Here is a 16,962-nt window from a genome sequence, read left to right on the forward strand (position 1 = left end):
GTTTTGTTTTTGCAGGAGTCTGACTAGAACTGGTGAAGTCACATCCCTTGCTTTTGGAGCAGTACATGATATAGTGAATGAGGTGTTCAGTTGTTACATTCGCTAATTTGCTTTCTCTTTGAATTGAAATGTGCATAAGCAGTCTTTTCATTTTTTTTGTATTTCAATCCTCTAGGAAAGAACAGAGGTCTTCCAGGAGTTCCTAAAATCCAAGACTGGCGTCTTGCTTTGCACTGTAAGTATCTTAGAGTCCCTTTGCAGCTCCACACTAATGGGCCTGTCTGGTACCTAATGGTAGAACAGAGGACTTGGCACTGAGCTCTAATTCCAGCTCGCTGTCTGACCTTGAGGAAAGTCATCTCCTTTTTCTGCACCTCATATGTCAAATTAGGACTGGTGCCCTCTTTGCAAACTGTTATCTGATCTTTTCCTGCAAGGTACCATATTCAGGAAAAGTGTCTCTCTTGTACAGGAAGCCTCAAGTATTTTGCATGGTCTTACATCTGGAAAAATTTGTTCATTTGAAGCTGGAACCTTGCCCTCTACATGCAGTCAGTAGAACGCAATCCTAATTTGTTGTACGCTCCATAACTGCCAGGTAAATTGGATGTAGTATAATATTTCCCGTCTTAATGACTACCCCAAGGTTAAAACCAAAAACCTGCAGGGATGGAAAGGAAGCCCAACCAGAGAACACTGTCATTAGAAATGCACATGCTCTGCTGCTCTCCATGCTTTGCCCTTCAAGCTTCCTTCAAGGGTGCTGAGGGAGAAATTCTTGTCCTCAACTGAAGTTTGCTGGCACCCTTGTGTTGTGGTGGCACCTTCTACTTCTCGTTTCTGACCTGTCGGTGCCACAGCTAGCCTGCTGCAGTGGTGCAGAAGGCTGCACGATTTGCTCTCTAATAGTGGCAGCTGTTGATCTGAAAATGTGTGAATCTTGGCGATTTCTACCCACCGCAAACTTGTAAATTACAGCGATCGGGAGTAATTAGAGCTGAGAAACCCTCTTCAGCTCTGAAATGACTCCTGTTCTTGCAGTACATTATTCTTAAAGGAAACTAGTCGCAATTTTTTTCAGAGTGGGTGCTGAATTTTATCTTTTATGCCTGCAGTTCAAGCTAGGACTGCCATGTGTATAGGAAGGTTTGACTTAGTGCTGCCGAATTATCTGTTGCGTCACCTGTAAAACTGTACTGGTTACATGCTGGCCTTGGTCCTGCTTGTGCATACAACCTTTCAGTGATCTGATCAAGGTCAAAATGCATCTGTGTGATGCATAAATGAACTGTAACTTGGTTTCCCTGTGTATGGAGGTCATACTTAAGCATCTCAACTGAGGAGGATAGCAAAGCAAAGGTACATCCTTCCATGGTGTAGATTAAGTATTTTGAAGATAAAAAAGTGTTCAATGAATTCTAAATAATAAGTTGTTCAACTCTGTTATCCTTCGTGCACGTGCTGTCTATACCTGAGAAATTTCAGGGACATATCTTGTTACTGAAATTTCAGTTTTGTGTTCGGAAGGAGTGAATGCTCAATTTTGGACAAAGAGAAAGGAAAATCATTGCAATCACTGGGACATCAGTTCCTGTGTGAGACCGTTTGAGGGGGAAATGCAGCTGCTGGCAGGAAAAATCTGCCAGGAAACCAACAGCTGTTGACAAGGTAGGAAGAAGAATAAGTTGGATAAAGAAATCCCAGTGGATGGGAGCTCCCTCTTGAGACACTGGAGATATGGCTTGATTTCCTGCCATGCCACAGGCTCCATACAAGTGGATGTGGAATTGTGATGACAAGGCAAGTAGCCACATGTCAGCCGAGCAGCGATAGTTGTCTCTTTGCTCCTGACGTGTCATAAACGGGAGTAATGTGAATTAACCTAGATTGCCGTGAAGAGGGTAGCGTAAGGTAATGCATTTATCATAACCCTCCTTCATTTCAGCCTAAGCGACTTTGCATTTACTGCAAGGCAGGGATGCAAATCCTGACAGTTACAGTCACTGTGGCTCAGCTGGCATGCGGTTAGCACGTTAAGCACAGTAAGTTGGGTGTCTGAGTCCAAAATCTCTGTGCTTCAGCTTCCCATCTGTAAAATGGGGATTGTAGCACTGTTCTACCTTACAGAGATGTTGGGAGAACAAATGCATTGAAACCAGGAGGTGGCCTGTTACCACAGTAATGGGGACCATATGGACACCTTAATATAGAGATACACTTTGCACCAGTCCCACATTACAGGTGCCTCCCCAGCACAGATATCCAAAGGGTGGCCAGGCACTGTGACCACCTCCTGCCTCCGAGGGCATTGCTTTTTCTGACCCTTTTCTTCCTCTCAGCAAAAAAAACGGTTTGCGCAAAGATGGTTCTGTTCTTTTTCACTGCAAAATCACGTTTTGTGCCCACAAAATGTTGAAACCTGGCTCACAAAAGAGCAATGCATACAATGTTGCGTCCTTCCCTTGTCCCTTATGCCATGTTCTCCACCCATCTTTCCGCTCTAGTAAGCAATGGGACCTGCTGTTCCTTTTATTAATTTGCTCTATGTCATATGTATATTAATATAGTCCATAAAATATTTTTGCCAGACAATATAAGCTGGCAGACAAGAAAATAAAGGGCTGTGTATCTCAGAGGGTCTCATCCAGTTTTATTTCTCTCTCCTTCACTGAAGTTCTTTGCGGCTTCCTTTGGGATGTGCCTTTTAAACAAGTTCATCTCTTCCAGGGAGAGAGGAAGGATCATTTGGAGATTGTTTGCTGTTTACTCAGTCACGCTAACTCATCTTGCCAGTTTTCTGGCGGCCCCAGCCAAGAGCTTTCGCCTCTGACAGCTTCTGTGCTCTCTCCTTCCTCCTCTGATTACGCAGCCCAATCTGTCACCCTGCCGACGGGGGTCTCTACCCTGCTGATGGCTTTCCACACTCGGCAGTAATGACTTTTGGCAGGCCGGGAAGGCGCGAGAGCTTCTTCCCCAGCTTGGAGAGCCGTTAGGCCCTCTCTGCCTGTTAGCTAAAGCACTTTGTGAGGTTCTTTGGTAAATAAATGAGTCATTTTAATCCAACTGACAGCCTGGCACCTGAGCAAGCTGCCTTCCATCTGTACTTCTAGGCCTCATGTAGGCAGCCAATTGTCAAGCTCAGGGCCTTGAAGACCTCACCATTGAGTGTCTTTCAAAAGCAACTTTAGCAATTTCCTTTGCCCTAATTAGAATGTGTGAGAGAGACTGAGCAAACTGAGGCCGTTGCAAAACTTCTGTGCCTGTGTTGGTTCTGGTGTTCTGCAGCGTTACACCTCGTTTTCCATGTGGCCTTTCTGCCTTCCATTCCCTTGCACCCACCCCTGTACTCGCCACCAAAATGAGCACAGACTTGTAGCACAAGTTGTTAGAAGCAGAAATTTCAGCATTTATGGGCATCCTTAGGTGGATTGTGTCTTGATATGGTGCCAGTCTGTGGCTTGCAGTTGGGATCAAGGCAGGAACATAGGCAGGGCTTCAGGTTATTGTGTTTGGCCTCTGGGTTTTCCCTAAAGTTGCACTGCTGTAGATTATTCCTCCTTGCTCTATCCCTTCTGTTGCCCAGTGAAAGGAATCAACTGTGACTTCGCTGAGGTGTTGTATTCCTGATTTCCCTATTATTAAGGAACGGTGGTGTGAGGTCATACATAGAAAAGGGAATGCAGTCTGAGGCAGTGGAAAAGAAGAGAGAGTAGTATGTTGGAAATCTGTTTGGCTTCTTGAGAAAACACTGGCAGCAGGTTAGTGCTTCTGTATGTGGAATAAATGCAGCTCTAGTAAAACTGGATAATTGTTGCTTCAGCTGCATTCTCTTTCCTGGTAGGATGACCCACAAGTATTTTTCTAAAGATCCCAGAAGCTCATGAGCTCTGCCACCAGAGGAAAGCAAATAAACTCGAACTTTTTATCTTGATTCTACCTTGTTGCTGTCTGCTACGGTCTTTGAGGAAAAGGAGCTACAGGAGACACAAGTGGAGTGATACTGAGGAATCTTTGAGAGTTTGCAAAACACTCCAATTACCAGTAAATCCCAAGACACTTCTGAAAGAAAGCCAAGTTAAACCCCAGGAGAGGAGCTGCTGATATGTGTCAGTAACAGCTGAGTGGAGTTGGTGGCATTGTGAAAGCAGTAGTGAATACAAGGCTGATGATGGGAGAGAGCTGCCTCCTAAAATGTTGTTACTGGCTATTTATTAGGCTTTCAGTCAACCTTGCTTTGGCAAATTCACATGAGAACAGTGTTGTTTGTGGGAGTAGTTTCCCAGCCAGGGGCAGTGAGAAAAGGTATCTTAGAGGAGGGAAAGAATCCTGATGGATGAGAGGGGATGTTACTGTCCCTGCAATCTCTTCCCCATGTTGGAGGTGCCTGCTCCTGACCACAGGGATGGCTTGGCTATCCGTTTCTTTTGGATAAACTGACCCTGTCCCAACGTCAGAGCCCTCTCCATCAAACATAGCCTTTCCTAGATGGCTGGCTGCGAGACAGAACACAGAATAGGAAAAGACCAAAGCCTTGTCAGCATGGAAGTATGTAACAGAGCCAGCCAGATCGGAATCAGATGTCAGCACTCTTGTCTGATCCTGCTGTAGAGTTTATAATCTTGTTATCCTATAAGTGCTGTATGCATTCCCTGACTTCTCTTGATTTATTTTCTCCAACCTCCTTTAAATGGCTTTTTGTACGTCTGTTCGTTTCGACTCTGGGAACAAGTCATTTCTTAATGAGTGTGTTGGAGCGAAAGTGTGTATTATTTCAGAGTGGGCGCTGCGGAAAGTGTCTCCTCTTTTACTGCAGTTGGAGCCACAAAGCAACCTGGCTAGTGCTTATGGGAAGGCCTTTACTGCCAAAACATCAGCTTCCCAGTCTTTTAACGTGTGTGGGAGTTGCATGAAAACACTTCAGTGGGTGGCTGACACATTTTTAGTACATTAAGCTCCTGCTTAAGTTCTTAATATATTCAATTTTGCAGCTAGCTAAAAGATACATGTGTTCCAAAACATTTCCTAACAGAGTTAAATCTGCACACCTGCTCTGCCATTGTGCGTGGTGAATGTAAAATCCAAGGAGTATGTGAGGACATTACTAATGAACAGTAAATCAAGACGGGAGATTGAAACATGTTTGTGCTCTCCATTTTTTGGACAGTATTTAAACTCTCTTTTCTCTTTGAAAGGATATGGGGTTTTGAGCTATACTGTCTGTGGATAACTAAAGGGTCTCATTCAAGTCCTTCTTCAAGCTGATGGCTTTTCCCACCAGCTGGCACATCAAATAGCACTCCTGACAGCAGCTTCAGACTCTTTTCTTCAGGGCTGAGTTTTGTTTCTCCAAATCAAAGCCAGACTGGTGAAAATCTAAGGGATAGCTGACATCTCCTCTCCTCGAGCTCTACTTCAGCTTCCTGCAGAGCTGGCTAAATTGTTGGCCTTTCCTTGTATGGCCAGGTGACCTGCAGGTCATCTGCTCCTCAATATCAGACCGTTAACCAGGAAACAGTTAATTAGTTGTAGGTGGACATCAGTGCATCTTTGGACGTTGCACTCAAGGACTAGGATCCTTGACTGTTTGCTTCATGGCCACGTTCCTTTTCATCATTAGCAGCCTGGTTTTAGTGCTTAGCCTTGCTGTGTAGAACGTTACGCTCAGAAACAGAGTTGCCATGCAGAGATTTAGTTCTGCATCTTTTAGGTGTTTGGGAACTAGGTACCTATGAGCAGATCTGTTTTCATCAATGAAACAAACTGAAGAACTGATGCTATCACTATCATTAAGATGATTCTCCTAGATGAGATGTGAAGGGACTGTAATTCACCACCATTCTCCTGAAATAGTTGTGTTTATATCCTCCAGGCTTTGAGACATAGTAGTGGAACATTTTTTGTTGTGTTAGTCTGTTAACAATATTACTTGTATTTCAAACCCTCAACATTATTTTTTGCCTTCAGTCCATCTCTCCCCAAACCAGGTACATGAAATGCCTGCTTGCTTACCCAGTTGTTTGCTATCATAGTTGCCATCGCAGAAGAGCTCTTACTTTTGCTGCTGTCTTCAAAACATTTTTACTAAAGTAACTTCCTTCTTAATTTTAAAGGACGTTGCAGCACGTGGACTAGACCTGCCTCAAGTGACGTGGATCGTGCAGGTAGGTCTGCTGTCTTTGTATGCGTGTACATATGCATGAAGTGCAGTCTTGCTCAGATGAGACCTCTCCCCAGCCCAGGTCCCCTTTCTGCAGTTTACTTTGTGCTGATGTCTACAGGTGCGGGAGACCCACGTGTTCCTGACTGCAGGACTGGGACTCAAGGTTTTGCTAGGATGCAGCGTTACAATCATATCTTGGGTATTCACAGTCTGTTTTCCTCTTCATGAACTCCAGTATCATCCGCTGTGTAATAATACACCCCTGACTAGGGTGAAATGCCCTGCATTTGCCCCCACAGGAAGCCAGATCTTGTGAAGTACTGGCCATCTCTCTTGCAGTTCTGTTTTTCTACTTTCCTGAGCTTGCTAGGGAGGCAGTTCTGTGAGGAATTTAAGCGTGATCCTAATGTTAAACATTGAGCAGACGAATAGCATCCGTGCAGTGACCTAAGTGTTTCCAGTGAGGCTTTGTTTGGCTGGGGCTGGGTAGCTGCAAGTGTTCACCTTTCAGCAGGGCTGCATAGTTCAAATTGTTACTGAAAAAAAACCCCAACACTGCTGCATTGCTGTCGACAGGAATATTGTCTTTGAAAAAAATAGAAACTAAGGGAGATGGATTGAACATTAAAAATAGCAGCCCGCTGTTTCAAAGAGGAGGCTGGAGGCATGAGGCAGATTTCATTTTTATAAAAGATTTATAATTAAAAAAAAAGCTTAGTTGAATTGAGGAAACACTGAGCCAGAGATTCTCATGTATCGAGTGACACCTGGGTAAAAAGAACAGGGCACAGAGCCTCAACAAAGCCTTTTAATTTCTACCTCAGCCCTTCAGGTAACAAATCTGATTTTAATTTTGTATTTTTAAGAAAGAAAGCTTATGTACCAACTAGCTAGGTAGACAAGGCCGGGGAAGTGAAGTCTTTAATTCCCAGATCTGTATATTAATATAATTTAACTGAAGATATAGTTGCCAGTGTTAGAACGCAGTGCAAATTACCTAAAGCCCTGGGAGACTTCTGTGTGTCCAGAAGGCGAAATCTCAGCTGTCCTGAGAGCTGTGTCCAAGAGCAAGGACCTGCAGGGAGCAATTAGATTGCTCACAGCATCTTACTCACACCTCTAGCCAGTAGAAACTTTGCCAGAGGGCACAGGTATAAACACTAGAGTGGGCTTTGGTTGTTGGGTTTTTTCCAGTTAAACTGCTGAGGGCTCATTTCTGAGCACTATCTCTGTGCGTGTTCATTTTTCCAGGAAAGAGAGGAGTGGGGGAAGAATAGGAGGAGGTTAAAGGAGGGAAATATGTCACCCTTTATCAGATCTTGCAAATGGCTGGGTAGTTTTAATTCCCAGTGAAGTAAATGAGAGTCACCGCTATATTAGGGGGGATTTAAGCGACATTTCCGCGGTGCCTGGTAGTTATAAATGGGAAGACAGTTGCTACCTGTACCACACTGCCAGAAGGACTTATTCACCCTGTCTTTTAGGTTACTTCTAACCAGTTAAGCAGCTATGATTTGCTTTAATCAAAACAAAGCAATTTAACCTAACTCCAAATTTGAAGCTATCAACTTTTATTCTATGGCTTTTTTCCCAAAAGCAGAGCAGGCAGCATCTTGTATGGGCAGTCCTGGGGGTTGCTTGGTTTGAGGTCTTTGTGAGATTATTTTTTTTAAGAGGAGCAAACAGGGTCCTGATGTGCCTGCACAGAAATGAAACACAAAAGGCAGAGAGACACCGAGATGGGAAAACTGTCCTATTATCTGAAAGTTGGCCAACGTGTCATATTCATATGTCAAAAAAACTGCTGTGGCTGAGGAGCTGAGTGATGGCTACGGGGATGAGCCCAGTGTGCTCCTTATAAACAGGCCAATGCCAAGGCAGATACAGCATGTGGGTTTTGCTAAGATCCCTTTTGTTTCAGATGAGTGGGCTGAGTGTCTCGTTTATAATTAACGTGCTGTGTTCTGTTAATTCCTTCTTTCCCTTCTCATGTTCCCTTTTTGAAGTATAACGCTCCGGCTTCACCTGCGGAATACATCCACCGGATTGGGAGGACGGCTCGCATTGGCTGTCACGGGAACAGCCTGCTTGTCCTGGCACCTTCGGAGGCAGAATATGTCAGCTTGCTGGCTTCTCACAAGATTAAGTGAGTCAGAAACGCGAACAAAAGTTTCAGCTCATCCTTGCTAATTAACCTTCCATGGCACTTTCAGCGGGACTGCGTCTCGTGCAGGTTTTAATAAGAATTTATTAATTCTTGTGATCCAGGACTGGCCCCAGACTAGCAAAAGGAGAAAAGGAAAGTGTGTGAAAATCATCAGCCTGACAGATTGGGAGTGAGTGTGTGTGGTGAGGGGCAGAGAGGAGTCGATAGCTGGAGATCCGTTGCACTCTGTCGTTATCTCTCTGGCCCTGGGTTCAAATTGTGGCTATGTGGAGATTACAAGTCAAATGAGCCTGTCAAATGCTAACTGGCCATCTGCCTGCATAGCACCATATTGTCAGAGACTGTGCTTTCTCTTCAGGAGAGATCCGGCGGAGAAATAGCTAGGGAGCTGTGGGTCATATCTGGCAGGTAATTGGCCAAGTTGTGTTGTGTAAGTGGCTTGTGACAGGAATAGTAGAGGCTTTTGCAAGTGGTGAGTGCCCAGTGTGGTCCTGGGGGGCATGGAGGGGGGTGGACTCTGCAGACTGAAAGTGGGCTGTTCTTCCAGGCTAGTGAGAAAGCATCTCTTACACCAGCTCTAGCTCGTACTTGGGACTTAGACGGTAAAGAGAGCAAGCCTGCCTGGGTAAGGACCTGCCCAGTGTGCCATCAGCTTCCTGATGCTGACGCATGATGAGGTTTTAGTCCAGCAGTGATCCTTATGTGGGGAAAAAAACACAACTCGCTACTCAGCATCGCTAGTCAGGAGCACTATCTGGTCTCAAGCCTCCTCAGCTGGATATATGTGACTCCCCTTGCTCCCCGCATTGCTGTCTCTCAGCGTTTCAGCACAGCAGCTGAGTAGAGTGCCTTTAGTGTCGTGCTGGTGTTGACGGAGCCCTTTAAGCTCGTGCACAAATTAGATCTCTTTTATTTCTTGTGTTTATGTCGGGTGGAGCTACTTGGAGTCGGATTTGGTTTTGCATCCTTGAAACAAACAAATGTTGGCAGTAAATACAGGCTTATTCTAGTCTGTGAGCCATTTAGTGGTGTAACAAAGAGCCATCCATCATCCCAGGTAACTATCTATTAAGCAGACACCAGCAAGACATGGAGGGCTAAGCTGACAGGGTTTTTTTTCATGTAACAAACAGCACTGACATTTAAAGGTGAAATCCCACATAATTGTGAATTTTTAACTCCAGGTGGAAAGTTGTATTTTTCAATTTTATAATATTTTGGAAGTGTTGGAGGAAGGAGAGGGAAATTTCCTTCCCTTTTTTTTTGTTTTAAATGTTAATGCTTTTATCCAATTTTATTGTTTTTTAACAAGTTGAAGGAGCAGTGTCACTCACGCTGGTAATTATATCTGCTGAGGAGACCTGTTGTTGAGGTAGCCACCATTCCTCAGGAATCTGTAGAAGGCTCTGCTGGAGGAGCAGAGGGAGGTTTATGTGAATATTTTTTCCTCTGCTCCTCAACTCGGTATAGCCAAACAGCTCGGGGGATTGTCTTTTCTTGTTTGTTTGTTTTCTGTTCTCCATAAAACGTGCTGCCCTGCAGACAAGGGACTTGCTAGAAAAGGAGCGTAATTTGCCTTCCTTGACCCTCGTCTTCAGACGGAAGAAAACGAGTGTCTAATTGGCATGGGTGGGCGATCCAGCCTGTTCGCAGCCATGTGTCCTCCACTCTTCCTACATAGGAGCGCATGGTGTGAGAAGGGGCACCAGGATAGAAAAGAGAGCTGATGAATTACAGAGAAGATGCAGGAAGGCAGCTTGAAGCTGAAGGCAGCAAGTGCCATCAGCACAAATTGCCGTTACCCTTCATAAACAGAGCATTATGGTGATAATCCTGACAATTTAATTCAGTGCGAGGGCGAAAGACAGCATGTGTTGGACTGTCACCGATCCTCTTAAGCACTGATAATTTTTATTTCTTTATCCTAAGTCTTTGTAGGTTTTGACTTGGACTGTGCAAGTTACTGGAGTTTGCATTTTTTAATTTTTAAACCTCTTGGTTTTTGTTAGCGATGAGCGTGTGTTGTGAATTTTTTTATTTAATTTGGTTTTTTTCTGTTTTTAAATGAAACTCCTGCTGGGTTTATTGAAATGTAAATACTTCATAAAATATGTATTTCTAAGAAGACAAAGCATGAGACGGGTCCCCACAGCCTTCGGTTGGTGTAAATGAGCAGTGCCGTGCTGATTTACGTTGGATGAGGATTTGACCCAGAGTTTTCCTTCAGCCCCTCCACCCACCCCAGCATGCATGGGAGTAAGTCCAGAAATGTTGAGAGTCGGAAGTAATGAGAGCAGACGTGGCTTTGTTCCTGGATGAAAATTCACTTCGGAATTAGGGATGGCTGCCTTTGAAATTGGAAATCGCTCGCAATTAATTTTCACCGGTACCTGAAGCCTCTCCTTGGCTTCCACTGAGGAAAGGCAGCCTTAGCCTTTGCCAAAACGATCTCACTTTGGCTCTGCTGAGATCAGTAATTCCCCTTGGGGCTCAAGGAAGCCACATGCCTCTCTCCGCAACTTTATTTTCACTCTTTATGTGGCTTGAAGTTGTGATTCCTCTGCCTACCTGTAAATGTGCGTGTGTACGCACATGCACACTCATGTTTTCTGTACGTTTCCTCTTTCATTTTTCTTTAAGATTAGACTCCAAAATGTTTTGTCTCAGCTCTTAAGCGTAACTAACAGATTTTCCTCCAAAGGGAGGAGGCAGGAAACAGAAGGAAGTCAGTGAGGTTCAGTGTTTTTCCTTATGTCTCTTTTAGTTCCTTCAACTGCAATCTAGCAGTGCCTGCCTCGACAGCTATCAGATAATTTCTTTATATCCTTACGGCAGCCTAACTAATTTATAAAGGAAAACACATCACCGTGAAGGCACGAGTCGTTTCTCTGCCTTCTCTATGGTTGTGGTTGCCCCCCTCCCTTGCTCTCCTCACACGATGCTCCCTGCTGCGAACTAAGTTCACATATCTGTTAGGCTGCGAGCTGGCAGCGCGCCAGGCGGGAGGAGGATTGGAGAGGGGGTGACATCTCAGACAAATCAATGTCAAAGGTTTGACGTTTTCATTCATAGTGGTGTCAAAGCAGCCTTTGGGGGGCATGGGGAGGTATACTTTTCTCTTGCTTAAGTGGTTGCCATTTATGTTTTAATTTACTGTTATACTTTTCAAAAACAAACAGAGAAACCCTCAGTTGTCTTTTTATGCTTCATTTCCCTTTCTCCGTCATCACTCCCCCGCCTTTCTCTGCATCCTCTGCAGAGGAATCTGCTACATCGGGAATCCCAGCTGCATGGCAGTGGGGCTCCTCTCCCACGTAGGATATCTTATGGCTGCTCAGGCCTGTCCTTTCCAGGCTAGATGGCTGTTTCTCTGGACCATCTCTTTTCCTTTCTTTATGTTGTGGTGGTAAGCTGACTGCGGTTGAAAAGGCTAATTGCAAAAATAAAGGTATTTGTAGCTTTAACTGGGAAGGACTGGGGAACAGGCGAGGGTCACGGTATCCTGTTAAACAGCAGGGCAAGGATTCATCCATTCCTCCCAACCAGGTTTAGATCTTTGAGTGAAAATGAAGGGGTTATTCTTCTTGTTATACTTTCTTTCTGTACTTTACAAATAGCGATGTTTCCTTTCCGAAGGATGCGCACATCTTTCTGACCTTCTGAGCTTCAGGAGTCTGAGAACTGTTGGACCCCCAAGATTTCTCTCTTTCTTAGTCTGATGTAACCCCAAATGAACTCCTTGGCTTCCATGCAGTATTTATGATTGATTCTGATATAAAAAGGAAAAGAATCTCTTTCCTAGCCATGACCTTCGCTCATCGCTGGAAGTTTGGGCCCAGAAACTTCAGTTTTTATCATCTGGGTAATTCCCTTGGAAATGGGACCCAGTTTGAATGCAGCTGTAATATTAATGGTCTGGAGCTGCACAGCTGTTCCTGTATCATCACCTGGTGTGTGTGTGTCCCACAAGACAGGAACACAAGACAGTGCTAAAGAGTACAAAGAATGCCTAGTCTCCTGCAAATGCACCTCTAAGTAGGACCAGTCACTTTAAAAAGAAGCAAGTTTGTAAGCATTTCCAGTATCTGGGCCATAACAGAGCCCAGCAGTGTCTTGCAAGCAGGACTGGGGAATAAATCATCTGGTTGAATCTACAGGAGGAATGTGAGTCGACAGAATGAAAATAAATGCCCAGTGTGAAGCCTGGCTAGAACAGCTGACTGAGTCTCCTGTATTTAAAAAAAAAGTGCTCTGGGGTCCCTAATGGGCCAGGCTTTGGCTTTACACTTCAAACAAGAGAGAAGGTGAGTTCTCAGAAAGGGAAAGGAGATCGAACCATGCATTTGTTGTCAGAGGTGGCTTTTGAAACTATAAGTGAATTGGGGGGTGAGTATGTCCTCAGGAATTGTGTCCCTGAGCTCTGACCTAAGTGGCATAGCAAGAAGTTGAAGTGATATAAGATCTTGTGGGAAAGAGCAATGATGTGACTAGAGGGAAGGAAGCTGTGGGAGAGTTGGCTTGATAGGAAAAGTTCCTTGGGATCCTGTTGTTACTCTCTGAGCTTGAGTCGCTCTGAAAGTAAGGAGCTGTGTCTTCACACAGCTTTAGTTTTAGCTCTTTAGTTTTGGGAGCATGGTCGCTGACATGAGTTTTAAAAAAATGTGTGTAAACATCAAAGCACTTTATTCTCTTCCTTTGAATGAGAGTTGAGCAATGCCTCTGATCCCAGAGAATCTGGAAGGTGCATTGGGGAAGATAAGATGTAGGAGAAGTAAGCAGAGTGCTCATCTTTCCAGCCTGTACGTGTGTGTGTCAGTCCGTTTCTCACACTTGCACAAGCAGCTGAATGCAGACACTCTGCTCCCTGCCTGTGGCATCTAATGTACCAGAGGTTCAACAGCCTCTTGAGTTCAAAGTGGATGTTGCAGATCATATATAGTTATAAAGCCAGTTTACAAGAACCACTGATGTTATGAGTGGCTTCAACTCTGTTTCTAATCTCTTTGAGTGGAAAACGTAATCAAACGGTTCCCAGTTGTGTTGGTGCTTCTCAATGCAAGGAAAGAAAAATTATGAAAACGAAGGAAATATAATTAAAAGCCTAAAATTTTTCTTTAATTGGTTACTCTGGTTGAGAACCCAAGGAGCCTTTCAATGAGTTGAAAGTCCACCCTCAATTATTTTGATGCTCTGTTAGAATTGGAGTACATAGTGGTAACTTGAAGCGATGACAAGATTGTGCGTCTCTGTTCCAGAGAAAGCACCAGTTTAGCTGTGTTGGGATTTTACAGTAGGTACAATTTTAGGGTTGCTGTGTGAGTGTAGAGGGTATGAACTCCTATATTTCAGGGGGAAATTCCTAAGTTGATTGTGTAAATCTCCACCTTTCTGCTGTGTGTTACTGGCCTGTGGCTCAGACACACTGTATTTGAAAAGTAGGAAAAATGGTAACTTCCTCTCTGTTGCTTCAGTGTTTCAGAGATAAAGATGGAGAAGGTGTTATCCAGCCTGATGAAAGATGATCGCTTCAAATTGCCCAGACCAAGAAGCAAGGTGAGTTATTCTGCTTATTTGGAATTGCTCCCAACTTCAATTTTCTTTTACCCGTTAAACATAAGCATTCCTCCTTTGGATTCCTTCTTTAGTCTTTAATATCTGTGATGTCAGGAAGTGCAAATAATTATAGAACTGCCTTGTATCACAGTTGTCCAATCTTTTGAACTGTTGTCCCCAAAAAGCAGTCACTTCTAACTCTTCAGCAAATAGTTTTGTAACAGACAGTAAAGGTTTCTTGGCGCAAAAGCTTTGGATTTTCCCCCCCACAATGTTTCTGTTCTCCTTTGCTCTTCCACACAAAAATACAGTTAGAGATCACGAATGACACAAAACTTCTCTGAAGCAATGAAGAAAATTTACTTGCTGATGTGTTACGCAGGGGATTTTATTATCTGTATTTACCTGGAGCCTAAAACAAAGCTAGCAGGGTTGACAGGCATCTTTTCATTGACTTCGGCAAGCTTTGGTTCTGCCTTCAAGTTCCTAATTCAGTCATTTGCAATTGATGTCTCAGGCGTTTCTGCATTCTGACAAATTAAATCCTCCAAGAACCCTCATTTTGAATGGAAGTCAAGAATGCATCAAGCGTGATGCTGCATGCTTTTTTCTTTCCTCCTCTTGTTGCTGTTTTGCCTGCTCATTCTTTCTGTTGTACCATGTAAGAGCCTTCTCGTTTCCTGCAGATGATTGTTACGAGCTGTGGTGTTCTTGGTAAACATGCTTTTGAAAGATGTTTGGTTTTCCTACATGCCCTCTATTTCACAGAAATCTATAGAGCCAGATATGTGGCTCGTCTGCAGTACAATTCTATTTAAAGCTCACTCCTACCACTTCATGTTTTTTTCACCCTGTAATGCCTGTAGTTAAAATGTCTGGAACAAGCCTGGGATACAACCTTTGAACTCATTCGACATGTATGTAGAAGTTTAGCTGTGCTTCGTTGTTGCAGAAATTATTTTAAATAGTTCTTCCCTGTATAAATACTTTCCTTTTCTCCTAAATGTGCGTATAGGCAAGTTAATGCTGAATTTCGTTTGGAGAGTTTTTTCAGCAATTACCTTTCTGCAGCAGTTGCACTTTACATTTGTTGCTGATGTGGGACAGGATATTACTGTGCTGGGCTTGAGGACAAGTGTTATTTCATGGAAAGTGGACAAAAAAGAGAACATGTTTTTTTCTAGGAAAATGTGATTTAGCTTTTGGAAAGTGGCAGGAGAAGATACCTGCTGAATGTTATTGAATGTCAGAGCCTAGTGCTTGCAGAGGTTCAAAATCATTGACCTGTTTTGAAAATACTCACCTAAACATCACAGTGCCATTGGATCCTTTTCTTTGGAACAGCAATCTGAAGCTCACAACCCAGTTTGCTACCAGACCTGATCAAATTGGTGTTCCTACCATGCTTTCAAATGAAGTACTCTACACAGCAGAGCACAGGATATTCTAAATACTCTGCTTTTGTCTTTCTTCCTTTCCTTCAAAGAAATACAAACCCAAACCATATCTGAAAGTGGCTGTTGCTCTGGTTTTTGCTCAGCAGTGCTGCCTGGCTGTGCCCTGCCGTGCCAGCTGCCTTACATAGGTACGTGCACAGAAGGAACCGGTTCTTTTCACTTACAGTCAAAGGTGGGATTGAATTTGTCTCTTCCCTCTGCCATCAAAGTGAATGGGATTTTGCTGTTGACTTCACTGGAGCTGAGACACAGCCACTCTGGCTGTAGGATGATCTGAGTCTGCTGCAGGAACTTAGAAATACAGCACAACCTGTTTTTATGTGACTCAGAACCTGAAAGGATTTGGGCTGAGAAACAGAGTTTCTCTTTATGGAAAGACAAAAGTTATTATTTAATTGGGGGTGGAATTACAGTAGTGCTGTCAATATCAAATAGGTTTCTTCAGGAATTACCTGAAAAATATCTTAAATGCAATGCAGGGATTCATTCTGTTGGTTAGCTGTGTGTTTCATTGCAGTTGAAGGCTCTATAAGTGGCCTGCAGTGCTTTCTCAGGAGCAGCAGGAGCGTGTTTCCAAGTTTTCAGGGGAGTTAATCTCTGTTAAATTTCTGTAAGTGCTGTAAAGATGGTGCAATAAGCTGGAAATGCAGTGGGACACTGCAGAGGACATGGAGTGGCTGAGGACTTGTTATGAGGAGCTGAACCTGATCCATTTGTGATGTTGCCATTCAAGAGAGTGTTAGCTTTGCTTATCAGCTCTCCGTGCATTGAGTCATGTATATATTATAGCGGTGCACACAGAAGCCTCATTATAATGCTCTTCAGTTCTCATTGCCTCAACTGAAGTCCATTATAAGCACCACGTTGGAACATGTATTTTTTGGGCTTCTGTGTGCAGTCAGGGAGCAAGCTGAAGTGCCTGTAAAATGTATATTTTATATTTAGGTATATAAAATATATATGTGGCTATGTCTGGGTGTGTGAATGTTCACCTGCCTACAAAGAGAATAAATTTGATCTTTCAACTTTTATGGAGGGGGCAGGGGGACTGGGTGAGTTCTAGAGGAGGTGTGTGGAGGTTAGTAAGAAGTTGTTATTAAAACAAAATCCTTCATTTTGTTTTGAAGTATAATGGAAGCAGGAGATGTTACAGCCTGGGTTTTTTGGCTTTTTTTTTCCTTCCCTTTTTTTTTTTTTAACTGTTTTAAGAAAGAACTTTTCTACCTTGATCTAGTTTTATTGTGTTTCAATCCCTTCTCCCATTAACATGTTCTCCTAGTGAAATCGGAGGCTTTCAGTACTTATCCCAACCTCTCCAACCTAAAAGCTGTAGTCTTTCTAATCAGAAGTTTCTTTCTTCTGAAAGAAGTGAGTATGTGTCTTCCTGGTGCAGTTGGCATTTAGGGGCGTCCCCCTGATGTCTTGAACTGATTAAATAACATTGCAGTCAGTCCCATTTCTTCCTTTAGTTTACAGATGCTATTATTGATCACAGTCAGGATGCTGGAGGTTAGGGATTGGCCAGAATAGGCTCTTGTGCTAAGCAAACGCAGAGCAGAAAAAGTTCTTCTCTCCCACTCTTTCTCCATAATGGCAGTGGTGCTTGTTCCTTAACAGATGTAACA

General features: G+C 43.6%; 1 protein-coding gene across 6 annotated transcripts in view; it reads left to right on the forward strand.

Annotated features, from left to right (window-relative positions):
* Positions 1 to 16,962, forward strand: part of DDX31 (DEAD-box helicase 31) — a 49,202-nt gene that overhangs the window by 12,991 nt on the left and 19,249 nt on the right. For 5 of the 6 annotated variants that reach the window (XR_008453030.1, XM_054084517.1, XM_054084516.1 and 2 more), the window contains exons 14-17: positions 176 to 235; positions 6,111 to 6,161; positions 8,167 to 8,306; positions 13,799 to 13,880. Coding sequence is in view for 5 of the 6 variants with exons in the window: in XM_054084517.1 (XP_053940492.1) it covers positions 176 to 235; positions 6,111 to 6,161; positions 8,167 to 8,306; positions 13,799 to 13,880 (333 nt within the window). In the remaining variant the exon portion in view is untranslated. Of the gene's footprint in view, positions 1 to 175; positions 236 to 6,110; positions 6,162 to 8,166; positions 8,307 to 13,798; positions 13,881 to 15,366; positions 15,466 to 16,962 lie in introns of all 6 variants that reach the window. The other variant, XM_054084519.1, reaches the window with a different exon arrangement.

The sequence above is a fragment of the Cuculus canorus genome, chromosome 19, assembly GCF_017976375.1.
Source record: "Cuculus canorus isolate bCucCan1 chromosome 19, bCucCan1.pri, whole genome shotgun sequence".
Classification (NCBI taxonomy): Eukaryota; Metazoa; Chordata; class Aves; order Cuculiformes; family Cuculidae; genus Cuculus; species Cuculus canorus.